Source organism: Cnephaeus nilssonii, assembly GCF_951640355.1.
Source record: "Cnephaeus nilssonii genome assembly, chromosome: 11".
NCBI classification, from domain to species: domain Eukaryota; kingdom Metazoa; phylum Chordata; class Mammalia; order Chiroptera; family Vespertilionidae; genus Cnephaeus; species Cnephaeus nilssonii.
The window spans coordinates 34,630,275-34,647,347 of record NC_137082.1 but is presented as its reverse complement, the minus strand read 5'-3'; the positions used below and the strand labels follow the sequence as shown (position 1 = coordinate 34,647,347).

At 50.5% G+C, this 17,073-nt stretch overlaps 1 protein-coding gene across 1 annotated transcript; it reads right to left on the bottom strand.

Annotated features, from left to right (window-relative positions):
• Positions 1 to 366: 366 nt before the first annotated feature.
• LOC307107480 (uncharacterized protein) lies at positions 367 to 16,874 on the bottom strand (the record flags this gene model as incomplete). The annotated part of the gene is made up of 12 exons (XM_079784717.1): positions 367 to 461; positions 3,486 to 3,549; positions 6,215 to 6,355; positions 7,351 to 7,404; positions 9,505 to 9,687; positions 10,415 to 10,500; positions 10,870 to 10,933; positions 11,052 to 11,136; positions 11,966 to 12,097; positions 13,825 to 13,929; positions 15,507 to 15,723; positions 16,766 to 16,874. The coding sequence occupies 12 exons, from the start codon at positions 16,872 to 16,874 to the stop codon at positions 367 to 369; spliced, it is 1,335 nt and encodes a 444-aa protein (XP_079640843.1).
• Positions 16,875 to 17,073: the final 199 nt, after the last annotated feature.

The window sequence follows — 17,073 nt, the reverse complement described above, 5'->3', positions numbered from 1 at the left end:
GTGCCATGACTTTGCCTCTCTGAGCCCTAATTCGCTTGTTTGTAAAATGGGACAAGTCACAGCATCAACTTCATGCAACTAATTGTGACGACCACCTGTGTAAGGCATTGAACCTCTCAGTGAGCCTAAGGTCTGGCTCCCTGAGGGATGCATGCAGCCCCTCGGAGCCTCAGTCTTCTCATCTGTAAAGGGGGCATCACCCCCAGGATGGCTGTGAGGAGACGGTGAGTTAAGGAAGGTGAAGGGCTTGCCACATGTAGTGACTCCTATGCCCAGGCCTCAGCTTCTGCCTCAGCAGGACAGGGACCAAGGCGACTCTAAGACCCTTCTAGCTCTGACCTCCCACTTGTGTCTCCAGAAGTTTCTTTACCCAGCATTTACCTCAGAGAACTCCACTCGGGCCTTGTTGAAGGAGATGCCCTTGATGCTGGGCAGCGGGAGGTGTTGTTCACTGAGCAGCTCTGTGAATGGGGTGGACAAGGAGCTCAGTGTCCTGTGTGTAGGCTGGGGCAGTGTGGGCCAGGCCAGCTGACCCCTGGCTGCTCCAATGCCCAGACAGGGAAGGGACTGGATGTGCCCCCTTCCCTTCCTCGGGGAGCATCATCTCCATCCCCCTTCAGGCAGCCCCTCCAGAAAGCCAGGCCTCTCTGATGCCCGCCCATTTATTAAAATCCTGTTTTACAGGGACTTCTCTCAAACATATTCACTAACTATGAATGCCTTCTTACAAAGTCATTCTTCTTAGCACAATTTTAAGGAATGTTCAATATGTTGGAGTCTTCTTATGATTGTATCAATGAATTTTATTATTCTCCTTTAATTGTGAGAAATGGTTGAAAATGCTATACATGCCTGAAAAATGCTAAAATCTTGGCAGAAACAGGAAATGTCTCAGAAAAGGATTAGAAAAAAGTCAGTATAAATTGAAAAATTAAGTTTACAACACTAGAAATTTGATTATATTAATAAGAAAATATCCATTGAAGCCCTGGCTGGTGTTGTTAAGTGGTTAGAGTGTTGGACCCAATCAGGGCATGTATGGAAGGCAACAATTGATGTATCTCTCTCACATTGATGTTTCTCTCCCCGCCCCCCCCACACCCCGCCGTCTCTCTCCCTCTCTCACTTTCCCTCCCTCCTTTCCACTCTCTCTTTAAAAATCAATGGAAAGAACATCCTCAGGTGAGGATTAACACACACACAATAAATGAAAAAGAAAATATCCATTGAATATGTCAAAGAAGGGAAAATATTCATGAATATACTGAATTATTAAATATATAAAAAATAATTCTTCAAGCAAGTTTTTGGTGAATTGGTAAATGTGGTGAACTTGAATATAGTCAGTTTTCAGATTGAATTTCAATGAATTCATCATTTGGCTGGTTGATTTTTGACACACTGAGTTTTGGGGAACCTGACCTGGGCCCCTTTTTCCCTGTCCTCTGCACTGACCAGCCCTCACCCCACCTCATCCACCCATCAACACTCTGGGCTCAGGGGAGGGTCTAATACCTCTTGCTGGCCTAATGTGGTATTTGGTCCAGTTAGGTGGGGGTTGGGATAGAGGAAGAGGGATAGTACCTCTGGTCTTCCATCTATCCTCTGATCTTTTTTAAAAACTAAAATATAGTTGCCACATAATATTATATTAGTTCCAGGTGTATACATAATGATATGACATTAAGAAGTGATCACCATGCCCTAACCGGTTTGGCTCAGTGGATAGAGCGTCGGCCTGCGGACTGAAAGGTCCCAGGTTCGATCCCGGTCAAGGGCATGTACCTTGGTTGCAGGCACATCCCCGGTAGGGGGTGTGCAGGAGGCAGCTGATTGATGTTTCTCTCTCATCGATGTTTCTAACTCTCTATCCCTCTTCCTTCCTCTCTGTAAAAAAAAAATCAATAAAATATATTAAAAAAAAGAAGTGATCACCATAATAAGTCTAGTACCCATCTGTTACTATACAAAGTTATTACAGCATTATTGACTATATTCCCTATGCTGTGCTTTGCACTCCCATGAATTATTTATTTTATAACTGGAAGTTTGCATCTCTTAATCCCCTTCACCATCTTCTCCCATTACAGTCTGCCCCCTTACCTGGCATCCATCAGTTTGTTTTCTGTATCTATGAGTCTGTCTCTGTATTGTTTATTTGCTTTTTGTAATATTCCACATGTAAGTGAAAACATACAGTATTTGTCTTTCTCTGTCTGACTTATTTCACTTAGCATAATACCCTGTAACCCCATTCATGTTGTCTCAAATGGCAAGATTTCATTCATTCTTTTTTTTTTATGGCTGAATAGTGTGTGTGTGTGTGTGTGTGTGTGTGTGTGTGTGTGTGTGTGTGTGTATTGCATCTTCGTTATCCATTTATCTGTTGAGGGACACCACCCTTCCTATTGGCCAGGATCTAAGATACACTTGTGGAATGGGCTCCCTGGGATAGGTACTAGCAAAACGGGGATGGGGGTGAGGCTTTCTCCTTCATCTTTTGCCTCATCCCAGGTCAGGTTGCATCCTTGCCTACCTGCATTCTCTCTGACTGCCTTGTCACCATCCTTCCCCACCTCCTTCTTGAACACAAAATTGCTCACTTCATGCCCAGAACCTTCCCTGGCTACCATGGGCCTTAGAATAGATGCCAAATTCTTCAGCCTGACTAGCATTTGAGCCTCTGCCTGCTCCTCTGGCCTCACTCTGCAGTCCCAACATGAGTCCTTGAGTTGAAACACAGAGAAAAGCCCCTGTTAGGGAAGCAAGAAGCCAGGGTTCCGGGTTCAGCTCTGCCAGAGACTTGCTTTGTGACCTTGGTTAAGTCACTAAATTTCTCTGGCCTATCTGAAAGACAAGGAGGCTGAGCCAGGTAATTTCTCAGAGGTGAATAATCATCTCTGTGTTTGTGGACACATGCGCTGACCAAATAATCATGTGGGTGGGTGGACAATGGTTACACAGACTGCATCAGGGGAGGCGAGAAAACCCATGAGTTCTGTGAGGAAGAGGCACCTGACTAGGCTCTTAAGTTAGCTTCCCACTTAAGGGGGGCATGTTTGCCTAGGCCTCACCCAGGCTGCTTCCTTTGGGTATGTAACTACCTGGGTCCTGTAGGTGTTGGTGTTGTGAGCTGTGGGCTCCACCACCTCTGATAGGCCTTCCTGTTTTCACTTTCCATGCTAACCTCTACCTCCCCCAGGAAGCCCTTCCTGGCTCCTCGCCCCATGTCTGAGTTCCTATCACTGTACTGCCTGGGCGAAGAACAGGAGTGCACACGTGGCCCCTTCCCCACCCTCCTCATCCACCACATCCCAGTGTTCAGGGTTTCTGTGCTGCGTCCTTTTGCCTTGTGTGTGGGCGATTCTTAACCAACCCCAGGGAACAAGACAGAAGTCAGCTGTATGTGCAGAGCTTTGGACACTGTTGGTGCTTCTCCAAGCTAGATGGTATGTGGGCATGAGGGGAAACCCAGTGGAGCTTACCGTTGTGATGGGGCAAAAACATCCTCCTCAGAAGCTCTGAGACAAAGGCTTTCAGACGTTCTTCCTGCAACAGGTGAAAGAGGACTGGAAGGTCACTTCAGCTGGGTCAGCAGATTGTGACCTCTGGAACGGGGGACCCCAGTGGATAGGTACCCACAGGAGATCAGGAATAGTCCTAGGGACCCCGCTTTTTAAGACTGTTGGAGCCAGATGAACAGATTAGTGAAAGGACTGGGGAAAGTTGAGGGGCCAGTAAAAGCAGCCTTCACCGCCTGTCTCAATGACTGTCTTATCGCTTCAGGGCAGCCCAGGGGTGAGGAAACCCAGAGAGGGGGGGGCCCACAGCCCTGCTGGAGGCACAAACTGAGTATTCTCCTGAAAGAGGCTGTTTCCAACCTGTAGAGAAGGAGGTACCCTTCCAAATCCTGGTGTCATCCGGGATGCATCTCTCACCTTCCCCATCCTTTCCATCAGGAAATCCCGTCAGCTCTACTAGTTCTTTCAGAACGTCCTGCACCTGCCACCACTGCCACCACGTGGTTCATGCCTCAGCAGCCTCTGCATCGTCTGCAAGCCTGGGGGGTTGTGGCCTCATTGCCTCCACCCTGGCCCTTCTGTCTGCTCCTCCATGGGCTTTCATGTCACTTGGTAAAAGCCAGTCCTGACTAGAAGGCCCTGATGGGTCTAGCCTTGCCCTCTCTGCTCCAGCCACCCTGGCACCTGCTGTTTCCAGAACGATCACGCACACCCCTGCCTTGGAGCCTCTGGTCCCCTCTTTCCCCATATTCCCACCGCTCCTTCCCTTACCTCCTCCCATCTTTGCTCAAACATTCACCTTCTCAATGAGGCCTTCCCTGACCTTTTAAATATTGCCCCTACCTACCTCTGCCCCCTCCTCTGCTTTTCCCACAGCACTGCTACCTGCCTACATAATATATAATTTACCTTATATATTATATATTATGAATGTGAGTTCTGCAAGGGCAGGGACCTTTGTTTTGCTCACCGATGTATCCTAAGACAAGGTGGGCATGTGACAGGTACTAGTGTTAAGTGAACGAAAGAATGAAATGGACCAGTTTAAGTCCTGGGTACACCCCCCACCCCAGTGGGCATGGGGGCTCCAGGGCAAGATGAGATGAGGGATAGAAAGCGAGTGAGTCTTTGAATCCCCTACATCAATGACTCAGGGTCTGCTGGTGGGGCCTTCAGGACCGTAGGGAGGCCAAGGCAAGACTCACCTGCTTTGCAAGGCCAGCAGGGTAAGTGCCCAGGGTGACCATGGTGCTACCAGAGAAAAGAGATCACCCCTTTAGGTCAGGGCAGCTGCTTGGGGGTACAGTGCTCAGTGAGGTTCGAGTCACAACCTCCTCCCTCGTTCCTTCTTTCCCTTCCTCCCTCTCTCCCTCCCTCTCCCCCGTCTCCCTCTCCCCTTCCTCCTATAAACCACTCTGTTCAGCTGACAGCAGGCATGAAAACGTGTCCCCCTTAACCGCACTCTCCCTCCATCTCTCTCTGTGTGGGTCATCTTATTTGTTCAACATCCAAAGCCAAAATAATTTACCTGTTTGGAGTGAACTGGAGTTTTAATTTCTGATTTCTTGAGGAAAACAGAGCCTTTGAAAGGAGTTTCTATGGCAAAGTGAAATTAAGTCAGAAAAGGAGAAGAATTTACATTCTGGTTAGAGGTTATTCCCTTCGTGTCCACCTCCCATGAGTACTTGTCCCGGGCTAGCCCCCTCTCACCCAGTCCTACCCGCACCCCAGCTGCTGGTTTGCATGTGTTCAGATTATGACTGTGTTGGTGTTGCCCAGGAGAGGGCATAGGTGGGTGCTGGGTGCTCCTGGAGGGCAGAAGGCGGGGGGGGGGGGGGGGGGAGGGGGCGGCGGTGGTGGGAATACAAGGGAAGGGACTCAGCCCACTGGGTGGAAACCCTTTGCAGCGTGCCAGCTGGCTCAGGGTTGAGGTTGCTGGAAGCCAGAGGAACCTTTGGTTTTCAGGAGGTTCTCTATGGATGACCATATTCACATGGCCACCGTATACACGAGAAGTAGGGCTTTCACCACCAGCCAGAGATGACTGGTTTCTTTGCCCCAGAACCATGCCAACTAGGATCCCAAGATCGTGTTGTACACACTGATGCCGCTGGGCTCGGCTAGGTGGGGCAACTCTCCTGCCCCTTATATGAGGCACTTTCCCAATGTCAGAGTCTGTGGAATGGCAAATAGGAATCCCGGGAGGCTCAGGATAGAGAAGTTGCAACTTGGGGGAGCTGTATTTCCCCAGGGCCTGGCCCTCTCTAGCTTGGGTCACCTCTCTCTCGGGGAGGAGAGAATGCAGACACATAGAGCCCCTCCATCAACTGCATTTCCCTGATCTTTCTCCTGGTTTTGTGGACAAGGGTTTTCGATGCAGCCATGTCCGGGGCAGACAGTTAAAATGCTACCACGCAAGGGTACTGAGCAGAGGGTCTCAGAGGCAAAACCCTTTAGTTGCTGAGGGGGTTCTCGGGGAGCACTGGGGCCTGACCTTGAGGCAGGAGGTGTTAAAGTATTTTCATGTTTTAACAGCAGGCTATTTGGGGGTGGACTGGTTGACTATTAGTAGATGATGCAGCAGTGAGGTTTGCCGCTGTTTTTCTGTCACACCGCTTCAGGCAGGGCCCGGGAATGGCCCTCAAGTGGACCCAGGGCCCCTGGGGAACAAAGACGTTCAAGGCTTAACTCACCCAGGAAACGGAGACAGAGGAGGTGTTACTGGGCCTCAGCAGCACGAGGGAGCCCTGCTGGATGACTGTGGCCCTGTGACCGTCAAGGCGGACCGTGGGAGGGTCAGGGGTGCTGATGGTCAGTCCCATCCTTCCTGGGGACTGTTAAAAAGCCAGAATGAAGTCGAAGCATAAAAGGGGTGGGCTGGCCTAGACGATGGCTTTTCTCAGCCCCTGGTTTGGAGGAACGGGGAAAGACCGCCTGAGGAGTCAGGGTGTCTTGAGGTTTTGTTCTAGCTCTGCAGCAACGTGCGGTGTGACCTTGAGACGGTTACTACCTCACGGAACTCCTTGGAGGTCAGATTACATCCTCCTTCTCCCGGGCATGCATAGCAGGTAAGAACATCGATTTTGGAGTTCGAGTCCTAGCTCCACTACTTACAAACTGTGTGGCCTGAGACAAGTTTCCTAATCTCTCTGTGCCTCAGTTTTCATTCTTGTAAAATGAGGATAATAATCATGTCTATCCTATAAGGTCATTGTGGGGATAAAATGAATTAATTGATATCAAGTGCTCAGGACAGAACCCGGCACCCAGTAATGCTATTGTTATCGATTGTGGTTGTTGTGGTTGCTGGTCCATCAGGTGCCATATTCTAGGAGCCTTTGGAGAGAGGACATTGAGCGTGAATTTTGGAGTCTGAGACTGGGTTCAAATTCTGATTCTGCCACTTACTGAGCAATGTGAGCTTAGGCAAGTGAATTCAGCATGCCGGACCTGTTTGCTGATGAATGAAAATGTGTGAGAGTGCAGGTTTGCTGAGAATTATGTCCACGGAGGTGGAGGGGCCTGGCACACAGCCACCACTCACTGTGCCTCAGGAGGCTGTGTCTTGTTCGGCAGTGGATAATGACAGCCGCTGCCATGGTCACTGGGTGGGGCGCTGAGCTGAGTGCCTTACTTGCATCATCTCCTTTAATTCTCACAGCACCCACGAAGCAAGTGCAATGATTTTGTGAGTCCGCAGGAGGAAACTCTGGCCAAATGGGTCATGCCCAGGGGGCCAGATCCTGCTCTCCCAGCCCCGAATCTTTTCTGGGATCCTTGCCAGGGAGCTGGGGGAGGCGGGGGCTGGGGGAGCTGGCAACACACTCACCTCGGGCCTGGGCTCCAATTCTCTCAGTGACAACAGCTGAATGAGGTCGGCAGCCTGGAAAAAGGGCAAAATGTGTGTTGGCCGTTAGAATCCTTAGATATGTTCTGAGCAGGTTTGGGGGATGCCCATTGGGGTTCAGTGAGATGTAATTGTCCCCAACAGAATGCACCACCTGCACACCAGTTAGTCTGCATGGGAGGAGCCATTCACTTGGATTCTCATTAGCATTTACCTGGAAAGAGTAGCCTTTTATTGTTTCAATGATCTCTCTCTCCCCCAACATTTTATTGTGAAAATTTTCACACATGCATCAAAGGTGAGAGAACTTTATAGAAAACATTTGTGTACTTATCACCTAGAGATTCTTCTGTGAATATTTTCCTATATTTAAAGCAAGTATATCACATTTTTATCAATTTACCTATGCTGCATTGATTTTTGAAGATCATAAATCATTATAAAAACACAACAAATTGTATAAAGTAAAAAGTAAAAGTCTACTCTAACACCTCTTCCCCCTTCTCCCTAAATCCTACTCTCAGGGGTACCCACTGTTGATATTTTGGAGTGTATCCTGACAGACATTTTCTCTACACATATAAGCATGAATAAATGGGAAAATTTTAACCATGTGGTCCTACACCTTGTTTATTCCTCTCACCATCAGTACATATAGAACAACTCCATTCTTTTTAACAGTCGCAGAGTATTCTGCTTTTTATGAACATAACCTGACTTATTTTTAAAATTCCTTATTGATGGACACCTAGGTTAACTTTGTTTTTCTCCCTATAACAAGTGAAGCTACAAAGAACCCCCTTGCACATACATTCTTGCCCTCTGGTGTAAGAATTTCTCTGGACATGGAATTACAGTGTTCACTTCTGTTTCTGAGCTGCCACACCTGTGTGGGATGGAGGGAAGAGCATGAGGAGGCAGGAGACGGGGCTCCAGTCCGAATTCCACCTGCTGGATGACCTGGGGCAAGTCACTTTTCCTAGCTGGACCTTGGTTTCCTCATGCAAAAATGGAGCGATAACATCAGAACTCTTCCAGATATGAATCTTAGGATTTTATATTTCAGTTTACTGAGTACCCACTGTGTGCCCTTCACATAGTATCCTGTTCTCAGTCCCTGCCCTCAAAATGGGGAAGACAGTAAACATACAAAGTTAAATAAATAAACATACAAATATACATATGTGTGTGTATATATATATATGTGTAAAACTTTATTCACACACACACAGTAATCAGTGTTTTGAGGGGGAAAAGAACAGAATGAGAGAGAGAAAGAAAGAGGTGGGGAGGGAAAGCTTCCTTTAGATGAAGTGATCAAGGAGGGGCTTTCGGAGGAGATGACATTTGCACGGAGACCGACAGTGAAGGGAAGAGAGTTCTGGGCAGAGAGACCAGCGTGTGCCAAGGCCCGGAGGTGGGAGCCAAGCTCAGCCTGTGTGTCTGGAGTGTACTAGGTGAGGGGATACGGCTGGAGAGGTGGGCTGGGGTCCGATCATGCAGGGCCCCAGGGGCTGCACGGAGGAGGCTGACTTTTATTTAGAATGTGATAAGGAGCTGCTGGAAGCTTTTGGCAGCGATGTTTCTGTTTTTCTCCCTCATCGATTCCCTCACTGACCCAGGGAGCTTGTTCTTCTTGCAGACCTCTTCTTGCAGGCCTCGTCACCATTCAGGACACCGCCTTAGAGATGTCTTCACCGACTTCCCTGTCCAGGGTAGGGGAGCCCTCTCATCTCGCCACCAGTTGCTTACTGATCCACTGCTCTATATTATTTCATGTATCTGACTGTTTTCTTGCTTGGTTTCTACTCCCCAATCTGACTGAGTTCTGCAAGGGCAGGGACCGGTGTGCACAGGCCCCGGCACACAGAAGGCCGTGAATAAATATTGGCGGCATAAATGAATGGATGAGTTTTGTGAAGCGAGCCATAAGGGGCCTGGGAGTTTAAGGACGTCTTCCGAGAGGAAGGGACTTCTATGCTGGAGGAGTTATCCAGGTGAGGTCCAGAGAGGAGAAGTGGCTTACCTAGGCCACCCAGAAAGAGATTTCTGCCAGCTAACCCTTGGTTTCTCATGCGAAAACAGAGCAGTAACATTGGTTATGTCCCACCCTCCTTCCCCTTCCTCAGCACTCACCGTGGAGTCCTGGGGGTCCACACGGACTTCCTTGCTGGTGTAGAGGCAGGACAGGATGTCATTGTAGGCTTCCACCCAAAAGGCCAGGTCTGCCATGCTGCCCTGGGCTAATTTTGGGAGGGGCTGGGGGGCCAGGTGGTCAGACCTTGGGGCTCTCTGGCCTGGGCCACAGGGGGTCACGAGCTTTAGAGAAATGAAGGGGGAAGAAGAAATTCCGTGGGAACGGCCTCCTTGGCCAACAACTGGCTACAGCTCATACACAGCTCACTGTGTGCCAGGCATAGTGCTGAATGTTTCCGTGCACAATCTCATTTGAGCCTCACAACCGCGCCATGAGATGGGGTCTGTTATTGGTACCATTTCACAGGCGAGGAAACTGAAGCCCAGAGAGGGGAGGTGGCTACTCTGGTAGGGGGTGGAGCTGGGTTTTGAACCTATGACCTGTTTCTTTGCTTCTCCCTCATTTGACGCTACTCCCTTCTCTGCACCCTGTTAACAGCACTCCTTCCTATCTACTCAAGTCCTTCCTGTCCTCCTCTTGTTCTATGGGGACTGGAGACGGGCAGCCAGCCTTGTCCTTTCTCTGGGCCTTCGTTTCTGCATTTGAGGGGTCCCTTCCAACGGGGCATTACACATGGCCCTGCAGCCCCTGCCTTTAGTTGGGGCTTGATCCTTGCTCATGGGACACGCAGCCCTGTGGCCTCTCCTGCTCTCCTGCAGGACTCCCTGGGCTCAGCACAAGCTCCGAGGGCAGGGACCTGGGTCTTCCTTTACTTCTTCCTCCTCCTTCTCTCCCTCCTCCGTTTGTGCCTCCGGCCAGGGAAGCCCCATCACATTCTCCTCTTTGTCCATCCTCCCCCAGACCGGGGGATGCCCCTGGAGGTCTGCCCTGGCCAGGGGGCTGGCTCACCAGGACTTTCATCAGGATGGCCTCCTCTGTGAACTCCGTGGTGGTGACATAGTACTGGAAGTCTTCTGAGCCTGAGATGGCCGGGGCTACAATAAGGAAAGGAATCTGGCACTCAGCCTCCCCTGGGGCACAGGGAGGCAGCAAAACGGAGAATTTGTTCTCCCTCTCTGCTCCACTTTAAGTTCTTTATGGGCTGGGCTGTGCTTCTTATAATAATGGCCATTTATTGAGCAATACCTTTGTGCCAGGTTATATGCATTATCACAACAGTCTACTCTGTGGGCCTCTGATAATCCCACTTTACAGGGTCATAGGCACATTGCCCCTTTTCTCCCCCACTAGAAATCAGGCACGCTGTGGGCAGGGTTTGTGTGTTTTGTTTCCCATCATAGCAGAGCCTAGGACAGTTCCTGGCACACAGTACAGGGACAGCAGATAAGCCTGGACCAACATACACAGGTTGATGTGCAGCAGGTCTTCTAGCAGCGAGTTGAGCAGTGTCGTGGCCACGGGGCACACCTGGAGGGAAGGCATGAGGGGGTCTTCGTTGGGGCTGGGTGAGGTTGAAGGGCTCTCCTTTGGGGTTGTGCTCCTTTTCCAGGGGGTGGTGGTGCTGGGGGGGGGATGAGCAACTCACTATCTTCTGCAGGAGGAAGGGCAATGCCTGGTCCAGGACACTTGTCACCATCCCCAGAGCTTCATTCACCAGGAGGGGGTTCATCCTAGGGGCAGGGAGAGCAGATGGGGTCTGAGACACCATGGAATGGGAGACTGAGGCCAGAACGGGGAGTCCAGGGCAGGGCTAAAGGAGGTCCCCATGGGCCTGTGCAATGTGGAAATTCAGAGTGGCTACTTCCTTTCTCACCTGATGTCTCCCTCCTCTCTCCTCCCTTTCCTTTTCTGCTTTTTCATCCTTCCTGCCTTCTTGCATTCTACCTCCCTCACTTTCTCCTGCTCCTCTTTATTTCTTCCTGATTCTTCCTCCCTGCCTCTGTCTCCTTATTTCTCTCTCTGATAAATGTTTCTGTGACTTTCAAAGAGGGAGAGATCACAATTGGCAGTGGAAGTCACGGCGGGTTTCATGAAGGAAATGGCTTTTGTGCCGGGTAATTTGAGAATCATAGATAGTGGCCACCTTTTGTGGTAGGTTTAATGATAAGTGGGTTCCTGGGTTAACTCATCTGTTCCCCACAACCACCCGTGCTGGCTGGGTTCTGTGAGAAATCCTATTTTACTGGTGAGGAAACGGAGGCTCCTAGAAGTCAGATAGCTTGGCTAAGGGCCCCAGTGTTAGAAAGCAGCCAAGCCAAGATTTGATGTACACTCTTAGCCATGACATTCAACGTTGAGGCTGGAGATACTGATGGGTGGTGTGGCCTGTGGCCTTGGCGATGATCCTGACCCTGATGTCCTTGGTCACTCTAGACAACTATGCTGGGACAGGCCGCCTCAGCCCTGAGTCTCAGTGAGGGACTGAGCTGCATGAGCAGTGCACGAAGGCCTGACATCTACTTCTACCCAGTGAAGGCACAGGAGTGGGCAGGTACTCACTGCTCCAGAACCGTGATGCTCAGGTATCCTGGTGGGGTATGGCACTCCTCAAAGGCCACCTTGGTCTTGTTCCCTGTCTGTTCCAGCCGTACCCCGATGCGGATGTTCTTGATGACTTTGAGCCGCAGAATCCTGTAGGGGCAGTGTGTCTAGACAGGCTTCAAGCCACAGCCCAAGGTTGAGACCAGAAGTCACAGGCTAGTGGCCTGCAATGGCCTGGAGGGCTCAAATGAAACACCAGGAGAGTTGATTAAGAATATGGAATTCAATCCCGGCCACAGTGGCTCAGTGGTTCAGTGTGGACCTATGAACCAGGAGGTCACGGTTAAAATCCAGGTCAGGGCATTTGTGTGGGTGGCAGGCTTGATCCCTGATCATGCAGGAAGCAGCCGAACAATGATTCTCTCTCTTTATTGGTGTTTCTCTCTCTCCCTCTCCCTTCCTATCTGAAATCAATAAAAAATATATATATAATAAAAGAATATAGAATTCACATATGCGGAACTTAATGAACAAACTGAACTACCAAGCAAAATAGAGACAGACTCATAGAAAGCAGGCAGACAGCTCAGGTGTTGGTGCGGGGGAGGGTGGAGTGATTGAGTAAAAAGGAAAAAAAAAAAAGAGAGAACTCCTGGACATGTACAACTATATGGTGATTGCTGAGGGGGTGGAGGTAGAAGAGGGAATGAGGGATAAATGGTGATGGGGAAAAAAAAGAACATGGAGTTCACACTTTGGAAAACCTGAAAGATCAGACAATACCAAGCCAGAGTCCTCCCTGGGTGGCAATCTCTTTGGGGGCGCTGAGGGTGACCTTGAGATGGGCTATATGCTCTCCAGTTTGCTACAGTTCCACCAGGTCAAGGGTCAAGTTGTATTTTTACTGCACATCATTACAAGGGTGATGATATATTTATTGTATAGCAGAGAGATATTTCTCTATGCCCATACCTCTATCAAAGAAATATTTCTTTGTGCTCCTCTATCAAAAAGGGAAGCTAGACCAAGAAAGCCATATTTTACAAAAAAACATATTTCTAAAGGGCATTGAAGAATATTCCTTGTCAGGCCAGCATGGCTCAGTGGTTGAGCATCGACCTATGAGCCAGGAGGTCAAGGTTCGATTCCTGATTAGGGCACATGCCTGGGTTGCGGGCTTGATTCCCAGTAGGAGGGGGCAGGGCGTGCAGGAGGAAGTGATCAATGATTCTCTCTGATCATTGATGTTTTTATCTCTCTTCTTTTTCCTTCCTCTCTGAAATCAATAAAAGTTTATTAAAAAAACATTCCTGTTTCATGTGCAAATACCGCCACAGCACTTCCTCTGTTGGCTGTTGTTTTTATAACCCCAGGTCAGCATCTTCCTCCATGGTTTAGCGAGCAATCTGAACGCAGATAGGCAGTGCACTTTCTCAATAGCCAAGTACAGCAGGGGACCTGATCATCTCCATTTTATAGGTGAGGAAACTAAGGCCCAGGGAACGGATGCCCTTGCTCAAGTCACCTAGATGGTAAGTGGGATTGGAGTCTAGGTGCGCTGAACTCCAAGGTGACCTTGAATTAGATCCTCCTCAGACCATCCTGTTAATGCATCAGCCTTTTACGCAGATGGGGTGACATGGAAGTCAGAGGGTTTTATCTCAGCTTCTGCGGCTGATTCACTGTGTTATCGGGGGCACGTCCCTCTCCCACTCAGTGCCTCAGTTTCCCCATCAGTAAAAGTGGCTTTGAAACATGCTCAAGCGGAAAAGATTCTTGCGATGCTTATGGTGACACAGGCAGCAAGCTTTTGCCTGCGGTGCACGGCTGCCTGCTGCTTGCTGCGGAAGGTGGGAGGAAGCGCCCAGGGCACTCACCTCTGGAGCGAGAGGTACAGTTTGCATCGCAATGTGACCTGCAGCAGGCTGTCGCTCAGGACTTGCAGGGTGACCTCAGGTCCTTTGGCATCTTCTATGACCAACCTGTGAGAGGTGTGGAGGTGGCATAGCCTGGTAAGGCTTCTGTGGAGTGGGTGTGTAATGTCTAGAATAGCAGTGGACCCCAGGAAGGGAGGGGCAGCTTTGGGACAACCCCTCCCTGACCCCCAGCTCAGCTGCAGAGCACTGGGCTCCAGTTCCAGCCTCCAAGCCTTGAAGACCTGGACAGGTCCCTTTTTCTCTCCAGACCTCAGGGCCTCACCTTCTACAAAAGGGGAGAAGACAGTGGAGGAGCTGGCTATACACATTTCACCTGTCTGAATTCAGTGCAGGCGTTCTGCAGAAGGGAAGTGGGCAGGTGAGAGTCTGGAAAAGTAAGATGGCTGGTGTACCCACCGCCATCCCCTCAGGAACCATCTGCCCTGCTGAGCATCTGGGAGGGAGGACATGAGCCTCTGCTCCCCTTGGTGAGAGGAGCCCAAAGTTTATGTCCTTTTTGGACATTAGATGCAAGCTGGTGACTCATTGGGTGCCCACTGGAATGGGCAGCAACAAGTCCCAGTGCCGGAGGAAGACCTGGCTCGTCAGGCTCATCAAAGGCTGTGTGTCTGCCTACAAGGTAGAATCTTCCAGAGTTTTTTTCCTTTTTTAAATATACATACATATTTAAAGAGGGGCATCAGCTTGGAAGGGCCATAGGAAAACCCTACATGGTCCAAATCATTCTTTTTTTAAAAAATATATTTTATTGATTTTTTACAGAGAGGAAGGGAGAGAAAGAGGGACAGAGAGCCAGAAACATCGATGAGAGAGAAACATCGACCAGCTGCCTCCTGCACACCCCCCCACCGGGGACGTGCCCGCAACCAATGTACATGCCCCTGACCGGAATCGAACCTGGGACCCCTCAGTCCACAGACCGACGGCTCCATCCACTGAGCCAAACCGATTTCGGCTCATTCTTCTTTTTTTATTGAATTAATATTATTGGGTGACATTGGGTAATCCTATGTAATAAAAACCTAATATGCTAAGATGAAGGCAGAGATCAGAGTGGTGCTTCTGCAAGCCAAGGAACGGCAAAGATTGCCCGCAGCCCCAGAGGCTGGGGGAGAGCCACAGGGAAGGTTCTTCCTCACAGTCCTCGGGAGGGAAGCAACCCTGCCCACACCCTGATCTCCGACTTGTAGCTCCAGAACTGGGACACCGCACATTTCTGTTCAAGCCACTCAGGTTGTGGTCCTTTGTTACAGCAGTTCTAGCAAAGTCAGACAACCAGAAAACATAGAATTTGGTGAAAACCCCCTTGATTTTTAAGTGCTGGCCATTTGTTAAGATATTTTTTAAGAACCCTAGGCAAGATTGTAATTCCCAGGTGTAGACTGAATGTGGAGGGTACCAGACAGAGATCCCTGGTTTAGCCCTTGCTTGGTTCTGTGGGAGATTTCAAGTGTCCTGGGGAGGTTTAAGAACACGAAAAATGCACGTGCGGAGTGCTTCCCAGGCCGTAGAGAGCCTCCAAAGACACCCAGGCCTCCCACCACCTCCTGGGGCTGCATTTAACTGGTGAGAACAAGGCGCCAGAGGGGGAAGACGGGCCGGAGCAGCCCCGGTTTACTCACCCGCCTGCCCGGAGCAGCTGCCCCAGCAGTGGGAGGCTCCTCCCCGAGAGCAGGTCCCCGACCAGCGACAGGTCAAGCCCACTGCTCTTCTTGGAGAGGCCTTTTCTTACGAAGGGCAGGTGGTCCAGGACGGCGATACCTTCCCTTGTGGCGCCCGTCACAGGTATCCTGGCCATGCGGTCCAGAATGTGGTGTTCCGAGAGCAGGTCTGAAATATCTGAGGACACAGGACACAAGCCCCTCCTCGGCATGGGCTCACGCTTCATTCAGTCGTTCAACAAATGCTCACCAGCACCTGCTCTGGGTCAGGGGGGGTCGGTGACCATTTAGCAACAAGTACTTACGTGCTTACTCTCTCCTGGCTCCGGGACCAGGAGCCATGTGGCTGCTGCCCTCGTGGGCTGTGCATGCTGGTGGGGAGACAGACCACACTGAGCCCTCAAGGAAGCAGGCACAGCAATTCTGAGAGCGCTAAGCAGTGCCACAAAGAAAATAAAACGCCGTCGAGTTGGAGCATGACTGGAAGAAGGGTGGTCACAGAGAGTCTCTCGGAAGAGGAGGCATTTGAGCTGAGACCTGAATGAGGTGAAGAAATCCACTCCTGCAAGATCTGGGTGGGGGAGGGCAATGTAGACAGAGGAAAGAGCATGCACGAAGGCCCTGAGGTGGTGAGTTTATGAAACAGATCCATGAGGTAGACTGTGGTGCATGGGGGACAACAAGGAGCTCACGGCCAAACGATAGGCAGAGAGACAGACCAATAGGGCAAGTGCCACCCACGTGGATAAGGCCATAGACAAGGCTTCACCAAAGGGCTGTGAGAGCCCAGAGGGAGGAGACCTTCCGCGTGGGGAAATTGGGAGGGATTCCCATCAGAGCTTTGCCTTAAAGGATGAGTCGGGATTCACCGTGTTGGGAAGAACGAAAAGAGCACAGTAGGCAAAAGGAACGGCACTAGCAAAGGAAGAAACTGGGGAGTCTAAGGGGCGGTTAGGGCAGTGGTGGTGGGAGAGGCTGGACATACATATAGGGCCTTGAATGCCAGTGTGAGGAGCTTGGAGGTTCTCCTGAGGGTACTGGGGAGCCACAGCAGTGCCAGAGCAGGGGAAGGATAGGGTCCGCTCTCAGTGAAGGAAGGCAAATTCTGCTGCCGGTGAGGGGAGGCCAGAAGAGAAGCCTTGGATAGGCAGGTGGTGCCATCTCTCACCCTTCTCCTTCCCTGCGGGCCTGCCTCCCTCGGCCCACCCCTTACGTTTTACCTGTTTCTATCTGGTCCTTGCTGATCCGTAGAAAGAGCAGGTGCTGGGCCTCCCCTTGGGCTTGGGGCAGCAGCCCCCAGCATAGCAGTGACCCCCAGAACAACAGCATCCTTCGGGCCAGGACCTATGGACACAGAGCTGGGAAGCCCCATGCCACCTCCATGTCCTCACCAGGGACCCATTGCTCAGCGTCTCCCAGCTCTGCCTCTTCTAGAACTATCTCTCACGCTTTCCTCCCCTTGCTTCTCTCTAGTTCCAGACCCACTGGTCCATGAACAGAGCCTGCACTTCCCACCATCTCACACGAG